This window comes from Gavia stellata, chromosome 13 (genome assembly GCF_030936135.1).
Source record: "Gavia stellata isolate bGavSte3 chromosome 13, bGavSte3.hap2, whole genome shotgun sequence".
In the NCBI taxonomy this organism is placed as follows: domain Eukaryota; kingdom Metazoa; phylum Chordata; class Aves; order Gaviiformes; family Gaviidae; genus Gavia; species Gavia stellata.
The window spans coordinates 9070496-9091311 of NC_082606.1; the positions used below are offsets into that span (position 1 = coordinate 9070496).

A 20816-nucleotide genomic window follows, 5' to 3' on the forward strand; every position below is an offset into this window, starting at 1 on the left:
GGAAGCGACGGCAGGCTGGCGGGGCCCGGCTTGGTGGGAACGCGAAGCCGACACGGCCGCTGCGTGAGGCGAGCGGCCCCGCCCCCTCTCTCCGCGTCTCCTCGGGGAGGCCGGCGAAGTGCGGGAGAACCCACCCCGAGTAACGGAGGGGACAGCGGGGGCGAGACGGGGCTTCTGAGGGGGCAGCGGCCGGTGGGGGTTTCCCCCCAAGCGCTAGGGGCTGTTCCGATACACTCACACGAGCCTGAAGTAACGTCAGAGGTTTGTTTCCTGTTGGCTCGGGCAGAGAGGAGCACGCGCCGGCCGCCCCGCGGGGCGGGTCAGGCTCCGCGCCGGCGGCACAACCCTCTGTGGCGGGGGCCGCGGCCTTGGCCCCCTGCCGGAGGGGCGTTCCACCTGAGCCTGGCGGTGAGCGGCTGTGCAGCGCGGAGGCAGGCTGCTGCTGCCGCGCCCGGCGCTCCTAGCATGCTCCGAGAGCTGCGAGAGCTTAAATGTTTCTTGCATTAACTGTTTCGCATTTTCGCTGACGGAAGCCGTGCCGCTGCCCTGTGTTTGAGTAGCGTTTAGCAGAGTATCAATTCCAATTTAGGACTCAAGCTTTGATTTTCGGAGATGTATGAAAGTTTTCTTTACACGGCGTTTGTTTTTCAACAGGCTTATGTATGATGCAGAGGCTGGATAGAGAAGTTCAGACTGTAGCGTAACGCTGGCCTGCTTCCTCCAAACTGTCCCAGCTGATGCCAGTGCCATGCACTTTCCTGAGCCCGCTCCATCTAGTAGCAGTAAGGCATTAGCTGAATGGTAGTTCCCAGGTGGCAGATGTCAGCCTTCTTAAGTCGATCCCTGTGGAGGTTTCTGGATCCAAGCAATAGTGAAGAGGCACATTTCTCAGAGATTGTTAAAACAGTTGTTTCATGAACAGGATGAACAGAGGGCCTACCCCGGAGGGACTGGAGGAGGAAGTGTTTTAAAAGGGCTGCCCGCCCCTTTGTTTGCTCAGCTGGAAGGTGACTGGAAAGGCTGAGGGCCAGGGGAAATGAGATTAATCAAGCAGGCAGCTACCCCTGGGAAAAAATACCATGATCAGCGTCAGAAAAGCCCAGTTAAGTGATGAGTTGAAGAGACGGTTTCACTGCCTGTTATGCACAACCTGGATCATCTCCCGTGGAAAATCGCTCCGGGAGTTTTCCCTAAGAGTTCAGGGAAGAGGAAATCACTGTGAGCTTTTCTCACCAGGAGATCACCCACTGTTAGGGGACGCAAGTTCTCTGAATTGCTGCCTCTGTAATGTCCGCTGAAGTTACGCCATCTATGTAACATTTCTGCATCTTGAAGAAGGAACACTTTATCTTACTTTTTAGCCTCTCTCTCCTGTGCAGACTGGAGAAAGTGGGAAGGCTGGGCATGGAAACAGAACACCACTTCTGCCTGCGTGGAAGCAAGAGTCTAGAAGGGAGGATCTCATTAGACCGCTGCTCTGCGCATACATAATGATGGTTCCTCTCAGCTCAACTGCTGTTATTGCCCGTACAGAAAAGTAATGCCAGTATTTACAGCAGGTTTCAGCTTATGGGCTAAGCTGCATAGACAAAGAAAAACAGAGCAAAAAATGAAGAGAATAAAGTCCTAACAACATGACTGCTGGGAATCACGACTGATAATTTTGTAGCCTCACTTGGAATACCATTCCCCAAGTCTGTATTGGTCCAAGGTCATTGGGAAGGAATATTGTTCATCTTTACAGTTTGGGAGTGTTAAGTTTTGGAATACCATAGCCTGTTTACAGGTAACACACAGTTCCAGAATGATGAACAAACAGCTGAAATTTGGAAGGTGCCAGAACAAATATATTCTTGTTTATGGAGAAATGGGCAGCACCTAGATACAATGCAATCTAGATACAATAAATTTAGATACAGATGTGAAGAAGGGAAAATAGATTTACGCTCTCTCAGTCAAGGAGCAGAAGTATGGAGCATTTGTGGGACTGAGGAAAATTATACACGTAGGCATTGCTTGCCCTGGGGCAAAAGGCAGGTGTGTAGGAAAATCCTCACTAGCCACGCTCTGAACATGAGTAACCACCATCCAGTGATACTTATTGCAAGTTTAGTCTTAGGACTTTGCTCTTGCTTCTCTTGGGAGGCTGATATACTGTCATTATTTGCAGTGCATAGTCATATTTTTATTGTTTTCCTCAGAGCATGCTTGGCCTTTTTGATTAGAGGCTTTGTTTTCTATCACTTCCTTGAATATTTTGATCAGCATTCATGTGAGCTAAGTCTATAACAAAACTGGTTTTTTAATTGTTTCTTACATAATGGGCTTTCCTATGTTTCTCACTTGGGACATTATCTCAAGAGCTATGATTAGATACAGTTTTCAGTCAGTCTGTTTTCTGTCACTAGATATCTAGAGTTAAATATAATTTATGCTGCAACAGCATGGGTGGAATTACTATGCAATTTAGTATTATTTCTACAAAAAAATAAAATTATTAGAATGTTAATGAAGAAGAAAATCAGGTATACTAACAAAAAACAATAAACTGCATGAAAAAAAATCCCCACAAAGCGAAGTGTGACCCAGGAGTATTCATCTTCGTATATAGTACAGCTAAAAAGAAAGGTATTCAAATAACTAAATAACTTATTCTAGCATAGATTTTTTTTAATAGATTACACCAGTTACAAGGAACATTGCAACAGACATTTAGGTCTGAATTTTTAGCATTTCTGTTTTATCGATGCCAGTTATGAGTAAGCTAATGTATTCTAGTCATATGACATTTTGGGGGAGATGGCCATGAAGTACAACTGGCTGAATGTTTTCAGGTGGAAAAATTTCCTGTCAGAAATACCTGAGTCTGCCCAAAATTGGTATTAAAGGTGAAGCAAGAGTGTTAGTTTTTTTTTTGTTAAAGGTATAATTTTCATTGTCCTTTTCTCCTTTCTTCAACTTCATAAATACATAAATGTTACCCTTACTTCTTTTCACTTGGAAAAGGGGCAAAAGAGACTGTAAAAACTAGGTTTTGAGGGGCAAAAAACTACTTTTACAGTTTCTCTGCTCCTAGGGGCAGGAGGAGAGGAATCAAGCCACATGTACAAAATAAACCACCCCCAAAATAACAGAAAAAATTGTATGTATATTTGGAATTAAAATGAATAATTTTAATTTCAGTTTAAAAAAAGAAAACTTTTTTAATCAGCATGATGTATCTTTGTAGTAATTAATTTTATTTTCCTTAATTTAAAGAAAATAACTCCACCTTTAACCGTATTTCCCTAAAAAAGCCCCAAACACTTTAAAAGAAATCTTATATATGCTTATATCTATCAACATACTGTTTTACATATGGGAAGCAACCATCAGATTATTGTAGTATGCCTACACACCACACACCTTTACAGAATATTGTAGCCTCGTAGATGTTCACTTCTACGTATTTTCTCTTTAATCCACCAGGTCCCTTTTTCTTTTGAAAGTTTTCACATACCTTAAGTTGTAGATGGCTGCTATCACCTTGGTTTCCTGTGTTTCTTCCATGTTCTAGCGCTTGAGGTAGAGCTGGAAGGGCCTTAACTCATCAGGTCTCTTAAGCACACTTCTTTTACACACGCAGATAGCCCCAGGTGCTGAATGGGAATGAAATAAAATGTAAGTGGAATGAAACTCTCAGCATGTACATCTTTCTGTGGAGCAGGGATTTCCTGTACAGAATTAAAGACTTAACAACGTGGAGATAACTTACTTCTTAGTTATTTGCTCATCTGTTCATGTCTAAAGGTCTTCAGATGTCAAAACAAGTGTTTAAAGCCTCTCCGAAAAGCATTAGTATCCAACTCCCAGAATCCTATGTTGTCTGTTCAGCACTGAGCATTGCCGATCTGAACAAGATTTTATGAGGTCCTTTTGGCAATCTGTACTGAATACACATATACGGGGAAGCACTACTCAAGTAAAAAACTTCACATTCTTCAGCTGAGCATTGCTAACCAGTAACACTGTGATCGTCATGTTTGCATGACCTCTTCTTGTTTAGTTGACATGTAGATAGTTTCATTGTGACAGTCGTGAAGATAAATCTCAATTATCAGTGAGTGGATATAAACTGTAAAAAAAGATGGGCCACAGTCATCCTAATCTCATCATGCTGAAGCCTGGAGAGCATCATCCCAGATGTATCCAGATGTAATCTGTGGGATCTGAAGTTGTTGGGTTTTTTTTGCAAGAGCTGCACTGCCCAGTTCTTGTTTATCCTGTGCAAGTCAATAGTTCTTTATTTTATAAAAGAGTTCATCTACTTTTGTTACTTGGCTTTGAGGAGAGTCTTTAGTCTTTAGCAAGGGAGTGTCTTCCTGTTCTCAAGAGCCCGTCTGCCAAAGGAAACACTGACAAGAACATTAAGGCTCAAGAGGAACCACTTTTGCATTCATACATGTTTTGAACAAACAAGATTGTATAGAGTAAGAGCTTGTAAGGTTTTAAGGTAAATTTATTTCTAAATGAATGTTGACACAACAGAATAGAAAGTTTAAATACAATATTTATTGCAATTTATCCAATACACAGGGTGTATTAAAAGCATACAACATAACTGCATTATTTATAGAGCATATATGAAAACTGTATCCCAAAATACTTTCCAGAGTATCTGGAATAAATCACAAAAGAATACTTATCATGGTACAAACGTAGTCATACAATTGACTTTAATGCTCTTTCTGGGACGTATCTATATGGCTTTTATTGATGTTTACAGAAATTTTTCTAGTTTCTAATGTTACAGTACTAATTAACCCAATCTCAAATTGACAAAATTTATACTGAAGTGTTACAGTCTTTTCAGTCAGATTTGTTGTTATCTATGCTAATTTACATTGCTGTTGATTTGACTGGAAAGCTCTACATTTTCATGTAACGCATTTATATAAATACCGTTCCTCTCCTGTTCTTCACAGTTACCAAATTTAGACAAGTAGTAAGTAGTCCAATCAAATGATGGTCATCCAGCTCATTGCATGTCAAAATACTCTTAAAATACAGCATAGACGTCAATCCTTACTTGGTTTAGAGAAAAAAAAAAAAAAAAAAAAAAACATACTTCATCCGATAGTCAAGACAGAATTTACACAGCAAACTTACAGTAAAAATTCAACACCTTGCTGCAGTATTCCTAAAGTCTTGAGCAGATAATCATAATTTTGCAAGTCTCGGAGTTAAAATAGCTTGCAGTATTTTCAGAGGAGATCCTCAGGAATATATTAAAAGTAGAATGAACTTCCTTTTGAAGTCTGTGTCAAAACAACATTTTGATACTTAATCTTGCCCTCTCCTACCATTCACTGAGCACCTCACAGTCATCAGGTTCTGTTTGCTGAATTCTGGCCAAAACCAGAGGGATAAAGTATTTTTACTTATTTAAACTTGTTAGTTAATGTCTTTTACAATAACATGCATTTCCTTTTATCTGTAAATACCACCTTCATCCATTCGTCTGAAGTTTGAAGGTAACTTTCACAAACCATAGTTCAGAATTAAATTCCTGAAATATAGAGGGAATATTTGGGCACAAAAAATGCTAAAAAAGCATTATGTGATGAACTAAAGCTGTATCCCACATTAATATGGCCAGTTGGGATTTGTTTTTAGTGTCTTTTTCTTCAAAACCAGATACTGTCCAAATATTTGCTGTTATCAGCCACTAGAGGGAGATATGATTACACAAGTACAAAGCTTATCCCCGAAATTGGAGTTGGGTCATCTTTTGGGTTCATCAACATACACTTCCAATTTAAATGTTTTCTCATTTAGAGATTCACTTAATGATCTTAGTTGTTCATAACCAAAACTAATTTAGTTATTAATCAAATTAACTGTTATTTGGGAACTTTGTTCAGCAAACTCAGTCTCCCAAATTCACTCAAGCATCAAAACTTCAATCGAAAATACGCTATGCATGGTTTAGACTACAGCCTCTCTGTGTGTCAGCTGTTCCCATGTCTTTCGTATTCAGGTACAAAACAATTCCCCTGCTTTGCATAATGAGAAGGTGCTTTGTCTGAGGACTGTTTTTATAGGGAGCAGACTATTGTCAGGGACCTTCTCCTCAAGCCCTTTCCCACTCTAAAGGTTTTGCACCTCTTCTCTGGGAGAAGCTATTTAAGCAAATGTGTGGTATTATGCCTGTTTACTCATGTGACAGCTGGATGGTTTTCTTTGCCCTTTTGATATCTATGAGATCTTTTGCACTCCTTCATCACATGCAAAGTAAACAGTTTCCTTTTAGAGCTATTAAAACTAACAATGTATTCTTCAATTATTCTTTTTAAAAGAAACATTGAGCAGCTGTTAATGTTTGTGACTTCTATACCAGTGAAGATTACAGGCTTCCTTCACACAGTACATAATTTACCTTTTTGTTAATGGCTTTGATTGCAACTATTTCTTGAATTTTGTGCATAATACAATCCATAATACTGTGTTTGACTTTTTAGAAAGAATGACCATTTTAAGTTCTCAGGAGTTGAAAAGGTTGTGAGGAATAAAATAGCTTACCTGCAGAGGATGATCTCAGCACAAAGCTGGAGAAGTTTGAGCTTCCCATTTTATTCTGCCTATGCCTTGATTATATCAAGCAATTCACGTTCCTGCAAGATACCTGTACCACATCAAAACATCCTTCAATCTCTCCTCTAATACAGGCTTCTTTATTTAGTAGTTAAACAGCACAGCTACAGAATAAACAAAGTTCTCTAACAAATTCAGAAACCCATGAAATAATGCAGGAATAAGATTTGGATTATGAGGTCAATATTATTATTTTAAATACAACTCTACTGACTATACTTAATTTGAACAGACAGTACTGAATTCAAGAACTTGCATTAGACTGGAGATAAAAGCAATCACTTTGTGAAGCACTGTGGCAAGGTGAGTACCTCCTGGGATTGACATTCAATGCAAGAACAATACTAATCATACAAATACTGTAATAAAAAAAATGCCCTTCATTCACGTTAACAGAACTACAAGAAAATATTCATAATTCATTCTAGTTCACTAAAACTGGGAGATCAAAACAAGAAGTAAAAAAAATACCCTATATGTATTTAAATAAGTTCAGTACTAGATGCAGTCATTCCTGCTGGTACTTTGAAGTCAAAGATAAGATTTTAAGTGCTTTGGAGAAAGAAAAAAAAAAAAAAGAGTTCTCAAAAAAATCATAATCCTGATTCAGGATTGCTATTGCTGTAGGAATTGCATGGACTGCTGCAGGTTGCTGTAAGCAAAATTCTGTTTAATGAAATTCCTTCCTCTAATGGAAAAGTAAATAAAAGAAGTGACAGGGATTTTCCTACACAATTACTATTGAATGTATCACTAACAGTCACTCTATCCCATGACTAAGGAAGTGCAAAACAGTGCCTCAGTCCAACAAAGCAAAATCCATTATAATCTGCTCTGTTGCTTACTGTTTTGAGCAACAAACATGACATCCATCTGCATGCATTGAGGGAATTGTTTGAAACAGCCCAGTTGCATCTCTCCCTCCCAGCAAAAGAGTGCTGGTTACAAGTGAACTTCTTCCAGGTGAACAGAGCCCTCAACTATACCAGGTCTCTACGACAGGCGTGAACAGCCCTCACACTTTGTACACAGACAAAGGGGGAGCTTTCAGACTAAACGTCCTCTGCCAGCATAGCTTCAGATACTGCTTCTAGTAGTATTGAAAATAAAATATATTAGAGCTTCATTACACAAACAGAATTACAACACAATTGAAGACAAAAACCTGTACAGCTATACAACTCCTTCCCTACAGGCATTTGAAATGACACATTGCACTAGACAGCTTCTAAAGAAGCAATATTGACTGCTGTTTCACTCATCCCGCTTCTTCCATATCCCCCTCACAGTTAATATCAGCAGTAACTTCAGATACGAAGTTACTAAAAAGCTGCTTTCAGAATAAATGTAGCAAGACTCCATGCTGCTGTTCTTCTCTATGACTTGATAAAAATTTATCTAATCAAGCTGCAAAGGTGCAAGATGTTTGCTCATATTTAGAAAGCAGGTTGACTTGAATGCTCAAGATGTACTGTTCTTTGTGCTAAATTCCAACACTCTCTTGAATGGGGTGTATGTCCTCACCGGCCTTGCACTTTCAGGAGATCTTCTGTTCTCGGTACTTGTACTGTTAAGGAGACAAGAAAAAGTTTACAGAGTTCATGTCAGAGTATCAGACAGCTGGGCTAGAAATGCCACAGCAATGAACTTGTGCCTTGTTATTGACAGGCTAAAATTAAACTATTCAGTGTGTTTGATATGTTCCATATTTCTTTTCTATAATGCCACAAATAATATTTGATATAAACCGTGGCAGATATTGACAAGTTACATGCAGACATCTGCTGGAGCTCATATTGGAATGTCCAGCAATACAGCTACTAGGACGAAGGATCCTGCAACAATAAAGACAGCAATATCACATTTAAGAACAATTAATTGTGAAGAGTAATTCCATAAAATCTAAACTGCATAGAGGCAAATGTCTGCATAGAGATAAATCTCAAAAATAGGAAAAATATCAGATAAATAAGGGCTGGTGTTACATATAGAGAGGCCCCAGAGAGGACAACAAAGATAGATTTCTGTTGGCACCTTGAGTGAAAAACACTGGTTTTGAGATTTCAAAACTCATGCCATTAAAATATGCCCTAGGCTGAACACTGAAATGAGTGTATTTTGAAATTGGGAAGGAAATTTTAGGTTGTATTGCAGCTTGCTGATTTCATATGCTAATTCACATTCCTCAAACTAAATGATTCAGTTTGCAGGGCAGTTAAGATGAACAAGTTTACTTGTTGGCAGTAAAAGTAATGTGCAATGGTCCTCCTTACCTTATTATTTTGGTTTCTGTTTTGCCCTTCCCTGTGGTGACTTGTTGCAGGGAAGATTCAGGTGCAAGTCCATTAGCCTTGCTCCTGGGGCTCAGTGCAACCCTTTTGCAGTGTTCAGGGCAGAGAAAGGGGAGGAGGAGAAAGGGAGGCATGATACCTGCATCGTTACAAAGCCAGGCTACAGAGCCACTGGCCACCACAGATCAGAGACAACCATTCCAGTGCAGAAGTGGTAATGTTACTGTGCTGTTTACTTGGCAATCTTCCACCTAGGGCTAGGATATCGCCAGAAATTGCTGCAGCCCTGAACTGTTACTGTTGGTGTTACCTGCCCTTTAAAATTGTCCAGGACACATCTCCCAGAACACAAACAATAAAGCATGCATGAAGCCAGCATTAACCAGCCTCAGGGTAGAGCTGTCCATTGTCTTCTGCTGCACTGCCAGCAGACACATTTCATCAATATTTCCCATATTTCACAAAGTCAGATCTCTTGACTTGTAGCTTTACTCCCTGCTTAAATCACGTTACTGTAAGTACTCCGAACGGTTTGCAATATGTTTGCATCTTTAACAAAACAAAACAAATCCTACTCCATAAGTCATTGAAGTACACTACACCTAGTAGATGTGCTCTTTCAAACTTAGGAAAATTTTGCAAAACTTCACAATCCACTCTTAACAGTTTATTAGCACAATGGTTTACTAATACAGCACCAATAAGGGACATTATGAAGAAATTTCCTATGAACAAGCAGAAAAAGTAAATACCTGTACGGAAGATCACATCCTACACCAGCATCTCTGGTTTCTATATTGGTCTTTGGTTGGTTTTCCATTAAGTAGTCCAATTTATCTTGTAATTCTTTATTCTGGAAAACAGTAATTTTCATCACAAGTTTATTTTATTTAAATTATGTTAATTAAACAAGGAAATAAAATTGCACATTGGCTTACCGCCCCGAGAAAGAATGTAAAAGTATTTATTGAGAAAATAAAGGAATCCTTACTTCAGGAAAAAAATATAAATTAAATTAACAGTTTTATTCAGAAGCTTCTGTTTTAAGTAATTTTAATACTGTTATAAAATTGTATGTTAAGAAATTTAGCATGAATATTGAGACTTTGTATTACATACATTCCTCATGTGACTGGTGTCATAAGTTTGATTTCCATACTGAAGAACAGCAAATACGTATAGTAAATACGCATCCGGATAACATCAGGTGACATTGGTTCAAATTTTATTTGGTTTCATAAAATAATCACAATAATATAAACTTAAAATGTAATGCCTTACCTCACATTCTAAGAAAGAGATTTTTTCTAAAAGCTGTATTATAAATAATTCCTTTTCTTTTACTTTCTTCCTTAGCATTTCAATCTATGAAGAAAAATAAAACAAAGTATTTAGTCTAATGGGGGTGGGAAGAGGAGGAAGACGACGACCTAGGTACCACAGGAAGAAAACATGTTTAATTTTATAGTTTCGCAACAATTGAATACCTATACATATTCACAAACTGCTTTAATCCATGGATTAGCTATCATCCAATACAATTATGATCATTTTTATATAAATGATACATATATACTAACATGGCTTTTAAGAATTTGTTTTTCTCTGGAAAGAGAATGGAAACTCAAACATTGTCATGTAACAAAGCAAACTAGAGAAAACTCCATCTCTGATTCAAAGGCCTTTGATCTAGTCAATTTTAACTACACCCAAAAATATGTTGCACATCTGCTAGTTTCTTGACGGTCTTATTTCTGGCATACCAGACTCCTGAAAAAAGCGCATTTTCATTTTATACCTAGGGAATGGAAAGAAGTTATTTACAAATGTTTATGAAAATTAAAATAAAAAGTTAGCTGCACCAGAAGCATTGCATCTTAATACAGTTCTGTGTGGAACAGAAGACAATCTTCCTTATATTCTGGGATTTCTGCTGGTCATAGAGCCATACAACAAGAACTTTTGCATTGAATCTTTCCCTGCTACCAGCACAAGAAGGTATGACCAGAGAAACTGGGTATGACCAAGATTTCATACCAGTCCCTTGCTGCTGGCCCAAAGCTGTTCTGATTGTGTGGAAATGGCTTTCTAAAGCTCCTAAAGCCACAGTTTTCCTTTTCCATTCTTCTGAACCCTTTGCTTAAAGCAAGATTTGCTGTGTGAGGTTCATGCTGTTATCAGCAATAGTTTAAGAGACCTGTTGACTCGCACAGAGGTCCGTTCCTTTCAGTTGCCCACATTTAGGAGACAATAGCATCTTGTGCAAACAAACTGAATTTTCTCCTCAGACCAAAGGAAAAGTCACTTGTTATTCTCTCTCAACCCCTGCTGACTGCACCTAGTAAAATAGCGGCTAATAAAAAGAGCAAATCAAAACAATAGCTAAATAACAACTTCAATTGTTAGTGCTTCCCCAGGAGACAGTTGAGGTTATTACTCATAGACAGCTGTAGACACACACCACTTTACAGGCACAGAAGACAAGGTGCTTCCCATATCTATAGTTACAGTCTACTTTATATGCAGAAAGCAGTGCTAAAAATATTTCTAAGGAGAATCATCAGAAGCGCACCGAAAGATCAGTTTGAGGGAGAAAAGGGATTCTGCATCATTTTGCATGCAGGCAGGAACTGGGAGAAGACAGATTGCCCTCTGTGTTCAGTGCTTATGCAAGTCTTGTCCTACAGCAACAGTAATGAAAGCTGATAGGCATGGATACTCCTTTTGCTCTCAGTGTTAAATGGTGTCAGGTCAGTAATTTTTCCAATTAAATTTCAGTCCACCTTTCTTGAACAAGCCATTTCAGGTCAGATGACATGAAAGTCAAAACCCCTGTTTTCCCCCTATTAAGTCCATGGGAACGTGTCTCTCAGCTGAGGTGCTGCAATATCATTAGCTAAACCCCTCTCCCTGCTCCAAGCCAGCTGTCTTTAACTAGGCAGAGCCCAACCAACAACTTCTGCTTTACCAAACAGTGCATTATCTAAGGCAATTGTCTCCACAATTCATTCAAGTAAATTAAAGATATAAAACATTTCTGATCTTAAGCCTGAAAGCAGACTCCAAAGTAAACCAAGCTAGTAAATGGATGGCCCACATCACAAATGGAATGCCAGTCTGTCATGCACTGCTTTTATTAAAGTCTTTATAAAGACATATACATATATACATAGATAAAAAAATGCACTCCTTAAAGCTATGTTAGATGAGGAAAGAAAGATATTCAAACTGCCATTACAGCATTAGAAAAGTGTGTATCCTGCACATTCCTTCACATTTTGGGGCAATATGCCAACAGTGAAAAAACCCAGATCTATGCCTATAGCTTTTTTGTCACAAGAAAACTATAAAAATACCTATGCATAATAAAAAATAATATGAATTTTTATAGAAAATACCTAAGTGAGATAGCTTTATTTTGTCACATTATTGATTGGCTGTGGGCTTCATTGATACAATTTTAAGAAAAAAAGTAAAAAGTATGTTAGTAGAAAAATTTAGTGGACTTTTACTAAAGTGAATTCATTTTGAAAACAGCCAAACTGAAATCAAGGAAAGCTCAGAATACATTAATTTTTCCTGGCAGTCATTATGTTCCATTGATATGCAAGAAAGCCCATTTCTAAATGCTTGGGTCAAATTTTCCATGCACTCTCACCAGTCACTTTTTAACTCTATATCTTAAAATCAATTTTGTGACAGAGCATTAACAAACCCCTTCAAAACCACCAGTGTAAAACTTCTCAGCATGTTTGGAAACAATGGTTAGTAGAAATATTCACACCCTGCTAAAAGAAAATGGGAAAATACTCAAAGGTACAATAATCAAAACAACAGTAGTACTATCACCCTCCCAGAAATTTATTGCTAGGTATTATAAAACATTTCAACCAAAATGCCAAATGCATAAATTAAACAAAAAAATGAAAAGTTATAAAACCATCTCAACTTTAATTTAGTCTCCATGATCTTCAGTTATTACATCTCATTGACACAATGATCAGTTATTACTTGAAAAACCTAAATGTAAACTCCATGCAGTAAGTATTTTCAGCTGAACAGTTACAGACTACATGAGTGCTCTCATCATCCATCTTTCTCAAAATCAGGTAATTCCTTTTTTTTTTTTTTTAACTTTTACTTTAAAGTGCATGTAAAAACTATCCATATCATCTAAAGCTATTATTTCAGTTTTGAAATCACAGAAACACAAAGCTTGTAGCATTTTCAGAAAAATCACACAACATATTTTGATCTTCATATTTAATTACAACTTTGTTTAATAGTATGACTAAATTAAGTCAGCTATATCTTCACTGGTTCAATAGCTTCAGTTCTGCCAATAAATTCCGCTTCGGAAAAGATGAACTGTTCTTTTAGGACTTTCAAGTGGGACTTCTCTATTAATATTGTGTTACCTGTGCATACAAGGAAATAATTTTAACACCAGTAATCAGTACGACACAAAGACGACTGAAGCCAAGCATAGTTATGTGATCAGAGGAGGGTTTTGCCCTGACAGATATATTATCTTCAGGAACAAGAATGGATAACTCATCAGCTGCCTATTCTGGTTTTTACATCAAAACACAAAATATTACTGTTTTCAAATAAGTGATCGAATGATCTGTTATCCAAAAGCAAGACCAAACTCTTGTGTTTCATAGCCATTTACCTTAAGTTACATTCACTCTATGATACAAAGGCTCTAAGACATGAAATAAACTATGACAGTAACCATTATGTTTACTAGTATTAGGTACAAATTGATTTAGCGTAAGTTAAAATTATAGTTGTTTATTCTTCACATTGGCTACAGAGGCACAAACTCCCTAAGGATGTTTTTGAGTTATTTTAACTAGAATAGTCTGAAGGCAAAAATGAGCACGGACACCTTAAAATTTAACAGAGAATACAATGAGGAAGACCTTGACAAACAGCTTCCTCCCCTTCCCAAACACAAACCTGAACATCAAAAAGACATTTTGTAATTTGGCAGGAATGTTACTGCTTTTATGTTTTGGTTGGGGGTTTTTTTGGTGATAATTCTCTAAGGATTGGCAGACTGAACCATACACAACAGCACTCCCTGCCTCATTTTAACATGTTTACATAATACTAGTCAGAACCCATTAAATCAATCTCCTTTATCCCCCTGAAGAATTATGCCAGAATTTTAAAATATGCCTTCTCTTCTACAGTATGGAGAAGAGACAATGTGGGACTCTATCATAATCACATGCACAAAGTCTTAGTCTAGCAGTAAAACACAATGGAATGGTTAGACCATGCAGATTACAGATACGATAAGGCTGTGAACTGGGTAGCTTATATAAAACCTTTTGGTGGATATTTAGAACATTATGAACTCAAAGACACAGCCACACAGACCAAATACATTCCAGGAGAAATAAATTCAGCAGTGGCTAAAATGAGAAAGGCTGTTTCAGTGCAAGGAAAAAAGTCCTGCAGTCCATGCTCCCCAGATGCAGCAGAGCTACCCTTCGAGGCTGCTGCAGAAGGAAGGCAGGGCCAGAATGTCCAGGGCACTCCTATTACTTCATACAGGCATGCTGCACCCCCAGACACATGGCCAACTAGTTGTCTCAGCAGCTACTGCAGTCCAAGGGCTGAAAAAATTTGCAAAGTTATGACATACCTTTAAACCTACCCATAGATGGGTAGGCCTGACATAGATGACACATCCCACCAGAGTAGTTTAGTACAAAAAAGTTTATTTACTGAATAAGGACTTGAGTACACATCGTCTTATGCCATCAGCACCAGGAGTGAGCAAACCAGATTTGATTAACCCTTGAGGGGATATGTTACAGGAAACCAGGAAAAACAGGAATAACTTTAGGGGATTATATTAATATATTACTATACTAAATCAAATGCAACCTTAATTCAATACATTTGTATAAGTCACATTGCATAAAGTAAAAGTGATGGTTTCCTTTGAGAAAGGAATGTAACAAGAACACTGGATCATAACGCTGATATTGGGTAAAAGCACTTCAAAAATAAAATTCATGCCTTGCTATTTAATGTCACTTTGATTTTTCCATAAAAATGTTAGTTATGGCAAACTAAAATAAGGTGATAACACTTACAGCACCATAAACCTATATTGCACAAACCCAAGTCTTGATATTGTCCTTGTTTCAAGGAGTTGCAAAAAGCAAGAGAACAACCAGCAGATGACAGAGCAATAGATTTTGACTTTTGGTTGAACATAAGGTAAGGAGAAGGAGAGGAGAAGCAAGATAGGTCAAACACAATACTGAACTGAGGGCCCAAGTGGTGGCCAGAATAGTCTGGCATCAGAAACAAATCAGTGCAAGCCTCTCAACTTCCATGGACTTGGATCTGAGTCACTTCTGGACTGACTCCAGGACAAAATTATCACTAAGACGTTCCTACATTTTCTTTGCTCAATGCCCAAGGCCTATAATCCACCTCACCCTTGCTGTGTCTGCAGACTTAAGCATTTCAGCTCACTGCCAGCTCAGCAACTTCTTCCCAAATCTGGCTTTTGCACAACTACCCTCTCAGATTTCTCCATCATTTTCTACAAGCACTATTCAGGTACATCCTTCAGCCTCTCCTCTTCCAACCTTCTCTAGAAGTGCCCAGACAGACTTTCCCTAGCACTTACCTCTTGACCTGACTTGCACTGTTAGACTGACTAGCTGTTCTCTTCCCTTCACAGTTGTACCAGTATTTCTACAACTTTCACATCCACATTAAGCAGTCAAACAAAACTGGCAACTACTTGGCAATATCATTTTATATTAAAGACGCACTCATTCCTTTCAAAACAGTTCTGCTAACAGTAAAAATGTGAATTTAGCAACCCTGGGCCACATCATCACCCTTTTTCCTATCACTTCATTCTCTCTTACCTCCCCCACCCCACTGTATACATTGCTCCTACTTTCCCTTCTCCTGTTGGGAGACATGTGACTATTCCAAAACTGAGAAGAGCTACAAGGCGCAAGGCACAGTTTGTAATTTATCTGGTCCGCCAGCAACTGAGGGGCATCACATGCTGTTAGGCCACCTCAGGGGCTGAGGAGCATTTCCCCCAGTGCTGTAACAACTAGAAGAGATGAGCTCCCTGGTTCAGTCACTCAGTACACAGACGCTGCTCAGGAGCCCTGTGCCTGGCGACAGGTCACTGTGGCAGGGTACAGGCGAGCTCAGCCCTTCGGCCACCCCACTTCCATCCCTAGCATTTGGCTGTTGGGCACAGGAAGGGCACCTGATCTCTCCTCATCATGGCAGGATCCATGAAGTTCCCTGCAGATTGTGTTTGGTTTAGAGCTTGCATTTCACATACCCACTGCAATTTCTAATGATCAGAATCGGCACATAAGGCCACATATGCAATGTAAATCATCCTGAATTTATCCACTAGCTCAGGATTAATATCGCCACAGCACTTCTTTTCAAGCTCTCTCCTCCTTGATTCAGTACTATTGCTGTTACCACCTCTATGCTTTTGCCTTCTGAAACCTTGAGGTCATTTCTCTCAAACTTTCTCAACCTCCAGATTGTCACCTTATCTTGTAGCAACTTCCAGAAAATTCAATTCTTCTTGTTCATCCCATCAATGAAGATCTGTTTCTTTCTCACTACTGCACCTTATAGAGTCTCCAATACATCTCCTCAAATACCAAACAAAATTGTCATGCTACTTGAATGGACTGTGTAAATACTTTCTAGGAAGAGCTACCCTTCTGAATTTCTCTTGCTCCACCAAGCAACTAAACTTTGCTTCAGTAAGATGGAAAGCTAGATGTACGAGTCAACAGCATTAAATTGATCTCATGGATAGAACACTTAAGAACAACAGTGAAGAGGAGAATCATGAGACCTAAAAGAAAAAGTCTCTAAAGAAATGCTGGAGATGAGAGTAGTGATATTAGAAGGAAAGTCAACAGAATTACAAAGCAATTAAAGCAGAAGGAAAAAAGCATCTTAAGAGAGAATTGAAGTTGCGTCCAATTGTAGAGCCTTTATAAGGAAAGTCTGAAATAGCAAACTTCATTTTATTCTGTGTACTCAGACACAGTTCTAGAGGCTTGAAATATACAGCGATCTATTGGATTGGAACAGATCCAGCTGTTAGATAAACTCAGTCAACATTTACCACCTGATATTATCATCCATTAGTTTAAAATATTTATCAGAACATAACAGTGTTAATATATTTAAGTATCATATATTATTCAAGTATCATGTATTTTCCTTGTTCATCTACCATTAATGGATTGGGCATCTATAACACTGATACAGAGACATGAACAAACTGGTCATAAATATGACTAAACACAGGACAAACACATACTGTATGATACAAAACAAGACAGACATTGCAACATCAGCCTGAACTCTCAGAGGTAATTGCTGTACAAGGAGAACAGTCCACTACTTCACTGGACCTTAAGTGGTATTTATCATAGGCTAGACAAGAGCGTTGAAATTCTTTCAGGGAACATAATACAGTAAATAGGAATGAGCGCCTTTGCCTTTTAATCCTCCTTAAATCAATCACTTGAGCAACCCCTCAATACTTTTTGTATTTTAAAACTCATATTGCATTTGAAGAAAAAGTAACAACTGATTGATTTAAGTTAATGCACCAACTTAGAGACCTTCCTAAACTAAGGAGCTGTATGAACACATTACATCAGTTTTGATGTACATCTATTGCTAAAGCAGGCCCACAGGGCTTAGAAGTCCTAACGAGTTACAAACATTGGCACATTGTTCAACCCACCTTATTAAGAGCCACCTTAGTAATGTGCAGGTTTTCTAATTAATGACTTGGCCAGGCAATTGCCAGCAGAAAGAGCTGATGCTATGCATGTATAAACACTCTTGCCAAACACCAGCAGTGATTCTGCTTCTGCCAATAGATAAGCAATGTACTGCATTGCTCAAGTCCACTGAGGCATGCCAAACACTTGAATTGGGGGGGTGGCGAGTTATTTATGTTCTGCCATTTATCTTCTTCCTCCAAGCTCCCAAGGTGGGTTTCTCTTTCTACATTTGTTGTTGTGTGTTTTGTTGTTGGTGTTGTTTTGTTTTTACTGTAGGTACTATGCAATGCAGATTTTTGTTATCAAAAATTTGGCATGTGTCTGTGGCTGGTAATTCCATCTTCTCATCCTCTATGCTTCTGTGTGGCTTCTTTTACTTGACCTAAAATTGAAACTGTACTTCCATATTAAAACTGGGATATTTTGCTATATATCTGGAGTTGGAGTATCTTGATACGGAAGTTTTCAGCTGGTTATTAAGTCTTTGGTGGGAAAATTTCTTCTTTATTCCCCATTTGTGCAATACAAAGTATCTTCTGTATTTGGGATATCATTTGCTCATTAGCACTTTGTCCTTTCATGCAAGTATCTTCCACAACAGAACAGGATACAGCTTCTCCCTGGTGTTTGGTCACCATTTATTATCCAACGAATCTGAGACTAAAGCTGGAGAACAGCTCATGGCCCATGACCTAGAGACAGTTCAATTCAGTAGTTAGGGGAATTTCATGTGAAATCCGAGTTCTGTAGATAATTTCTTGGCATGGAATCAAATATCCTTTTCTCTTCTCAGTCCCCTTCAGAACAGCTCCCTATATCTGCATCAACCCACTCGCCTTGCTTACAAAACATAAATGCTTATTTCCTTCCCTTTCCTGCTTCTCAACAATGAAAAAATATTACACATAAAATAAGCTTATTGTGCCATGAAACTGCAATCCATTTCAATGTCAACTGCACAAATCTCAAAACTAAAGCTCTCTTAAATCTCTCCAGCTTTGTAATTGAGATCAATCCAGGAAATACTTTTGTTGCTGATTTAAAAAAAAAAAAAAAAAAAAAAAAAAAAAATCAATGTTTTGTATTTCATTTGAAGACTTTTAGGTTTCTTTTACACTAAACTCTCTCCCATCTCCTAAACTGGCACAGACAGGATAAACTGATTGACCATATCAAATAGATAACTTAAAAGACAAGCTTTCACCCATCTCACAGAACAACAGCAATTTCAACCCTGAAAGAAACAATGAGGTAGCAGCTACCCATGCCTTCCCATATCACCTCTGTGCCTGCATCTGCCTGCCCAATTCTGTCTCTGCATTGGAAACTCCATAGTGGAAGGGCCTGAAGTTTGCATGCTTCCACCTTTCACACTGAGTCTCCCTGCAGATTCTTCCTCTGATCAAACTGGCTTTTTCCTGGATTGTCTTTGAAAGTTTCTCTCTGCCCAGCCATACTTTAAGATGGCTACAAAGGCAAGGGCTAAAAAAAAGGAAAACAAAAAAAATCTAATCAAGTCTACCATTATTAATGTTCACTGATTTCACCACTGAGCTCTGGGTGACCCACTCTGGCCATCTGTCTCTTCTCAAATCTTTTTGTGAAAGCCTGCTATGTACAAATAATATGAGAAAAGGGCTGAGTTTCTATACACCTGCCAAATGCAGGTCTTGCACTTTCAACTGCCAGCACTTCATGTAAAATGTACTGCACTAAGCTGGGAACAAATAGATTTATTTAACAAGCGAGTTCAACACAGGGATAAATCTGTCAGCCTTAAATCATGTGCAATCTCTCTCTAATGAGAACATGAGACTTTAAGACTATGCAGGATAACTTTCTGCTCAGCTGGTGCTCTAATGGGCTGTGATCTTGGCTCTCACAGCAGAGAATCCCTATGAGGCTGAAAAATGGGGGTGTGTGTGGGATCTTACACGCAGAGATGTTGAAGGTCACCGACTCCAGTAAACTTCCATTTTACTTCTTCCATTTATTTTCTTCTGAAAGTTATTTTCCATGCTCCTATTTAATTTATGACTGGTCTGACTAGGTCAAGTTGAAAAAGGTTCTATTAATGCCTGAGATGGAAGGATTTATTTTCAGAGAAAAAATGAGAAGCAAATGATTTCTTCGCTAAGGAGTATAAGCACACTAAACTGTGATTGTTCTTCTTTGCCTGGGCTCAATTCCACAGGTCACATATCTACTGCATTCAGTACCAACAAGATGGGTCCTGTAAAAAGGAAGGCTTTAATACTCTTTTCCTCTATGGCCTCCTGCATTTGGTGCTTCTCTGCCAGCATCCCCCTTCATACATGCCTAGATTAGGACTGACCACAGACTCCTAACACATTTTTAAATGCCATCTAAACAGCACCGGAGATGTTAGAGCTGCCTACTGCATCACAAAACTCCTCTATAAAGCTTCTCTTTCACTGCCTACTGACTGCTTGCTGTTCCTTTATAGAATGCCCTGCATCTGTCACTTGCAAATGATCCATCATCTTTCCCTAAAAAAGCCTGAAGAGCAACCTATTTTCTGATTTTTCAGCCACCAGATTCATCTCAGTATTTGTTCATTTTTGACAGTTCTCCATATGAGTTTGAAGCAGCATATCTTGTTTGTTCAGCACCCCTTTGAAATTATGTTCATTACTGTAGCTGCACTTTGTCTAAATTGGAGATGTTAACAGCATAAACCCATTGTGGTTTACACTGAAGGAATAAACCCCTCATTTATACTTCAGATCTGTGTTCAAATATACCAAGATTAATACTAATAAAGCTCATCCTGTAGTCAAGCAAGCATAGGCTTAGCCATCTTTCTCACGTAGTTCATACAGTAGCTTTGTTTCAGCTTCTAACAAGAGCACCGCTGATGATTTTGACTATTTACTTTCTTTCCACTTCTCTTCTGAGTTTCCCAGGTTAGCCTGTACTCAGTCTATTCTCACGCAACAGAGAAGCTAAGCATTTCAGAAGACAGGCTTTCTAGCTGCTTTGATCATTCTTTATTTCTCAATTATATTATTTAAATGCAAGTTATTGATCATTATAATAC

General features: G+C 38.5%; 1 protein-coding gene across 2 annotated transcripts in view; it reads right to left on the reverse strand.

The window, feature by feature from the left end:
• Nucleotides 1-4529: 4529 nt before the first annotated feature.
• The window catches only part of MYZAP (myocardial zonula adherens protein), a 52183-nt gene continuing 35896 nt past the window's right edge, over nucleotides 4530-20816 (reverse strand). Inside the window, exons 10-13 of one of the 2 annotated variants that reach the window (XR_009484261.1) lie at nucleotides 10206-10289; nucleotides 9677-9777; nucleotides 6562-8200; nucleotides 4530-5067 (exon numbers count right to left, since the gene is read on the reverse strand). Coding sequence is in view for 1 of the 2 variants with exons in the window: in XM_059823684.1 (XP_059679667.1) it covers nucleotides 8095-8200; nucleotides 9677-9777; nucleotides 10206-10289 (291 nt within the window). In the remaining variant the exon portion in view is untranslated. Of the gene's footprint in view, nucleotides 8201-9676; nucleotides 9778-10205; nucleotides 10290-20816 lie in introns of both variants that reach the window. The other variant, XM_059823684.1, reaches the window with a different exon arrangement.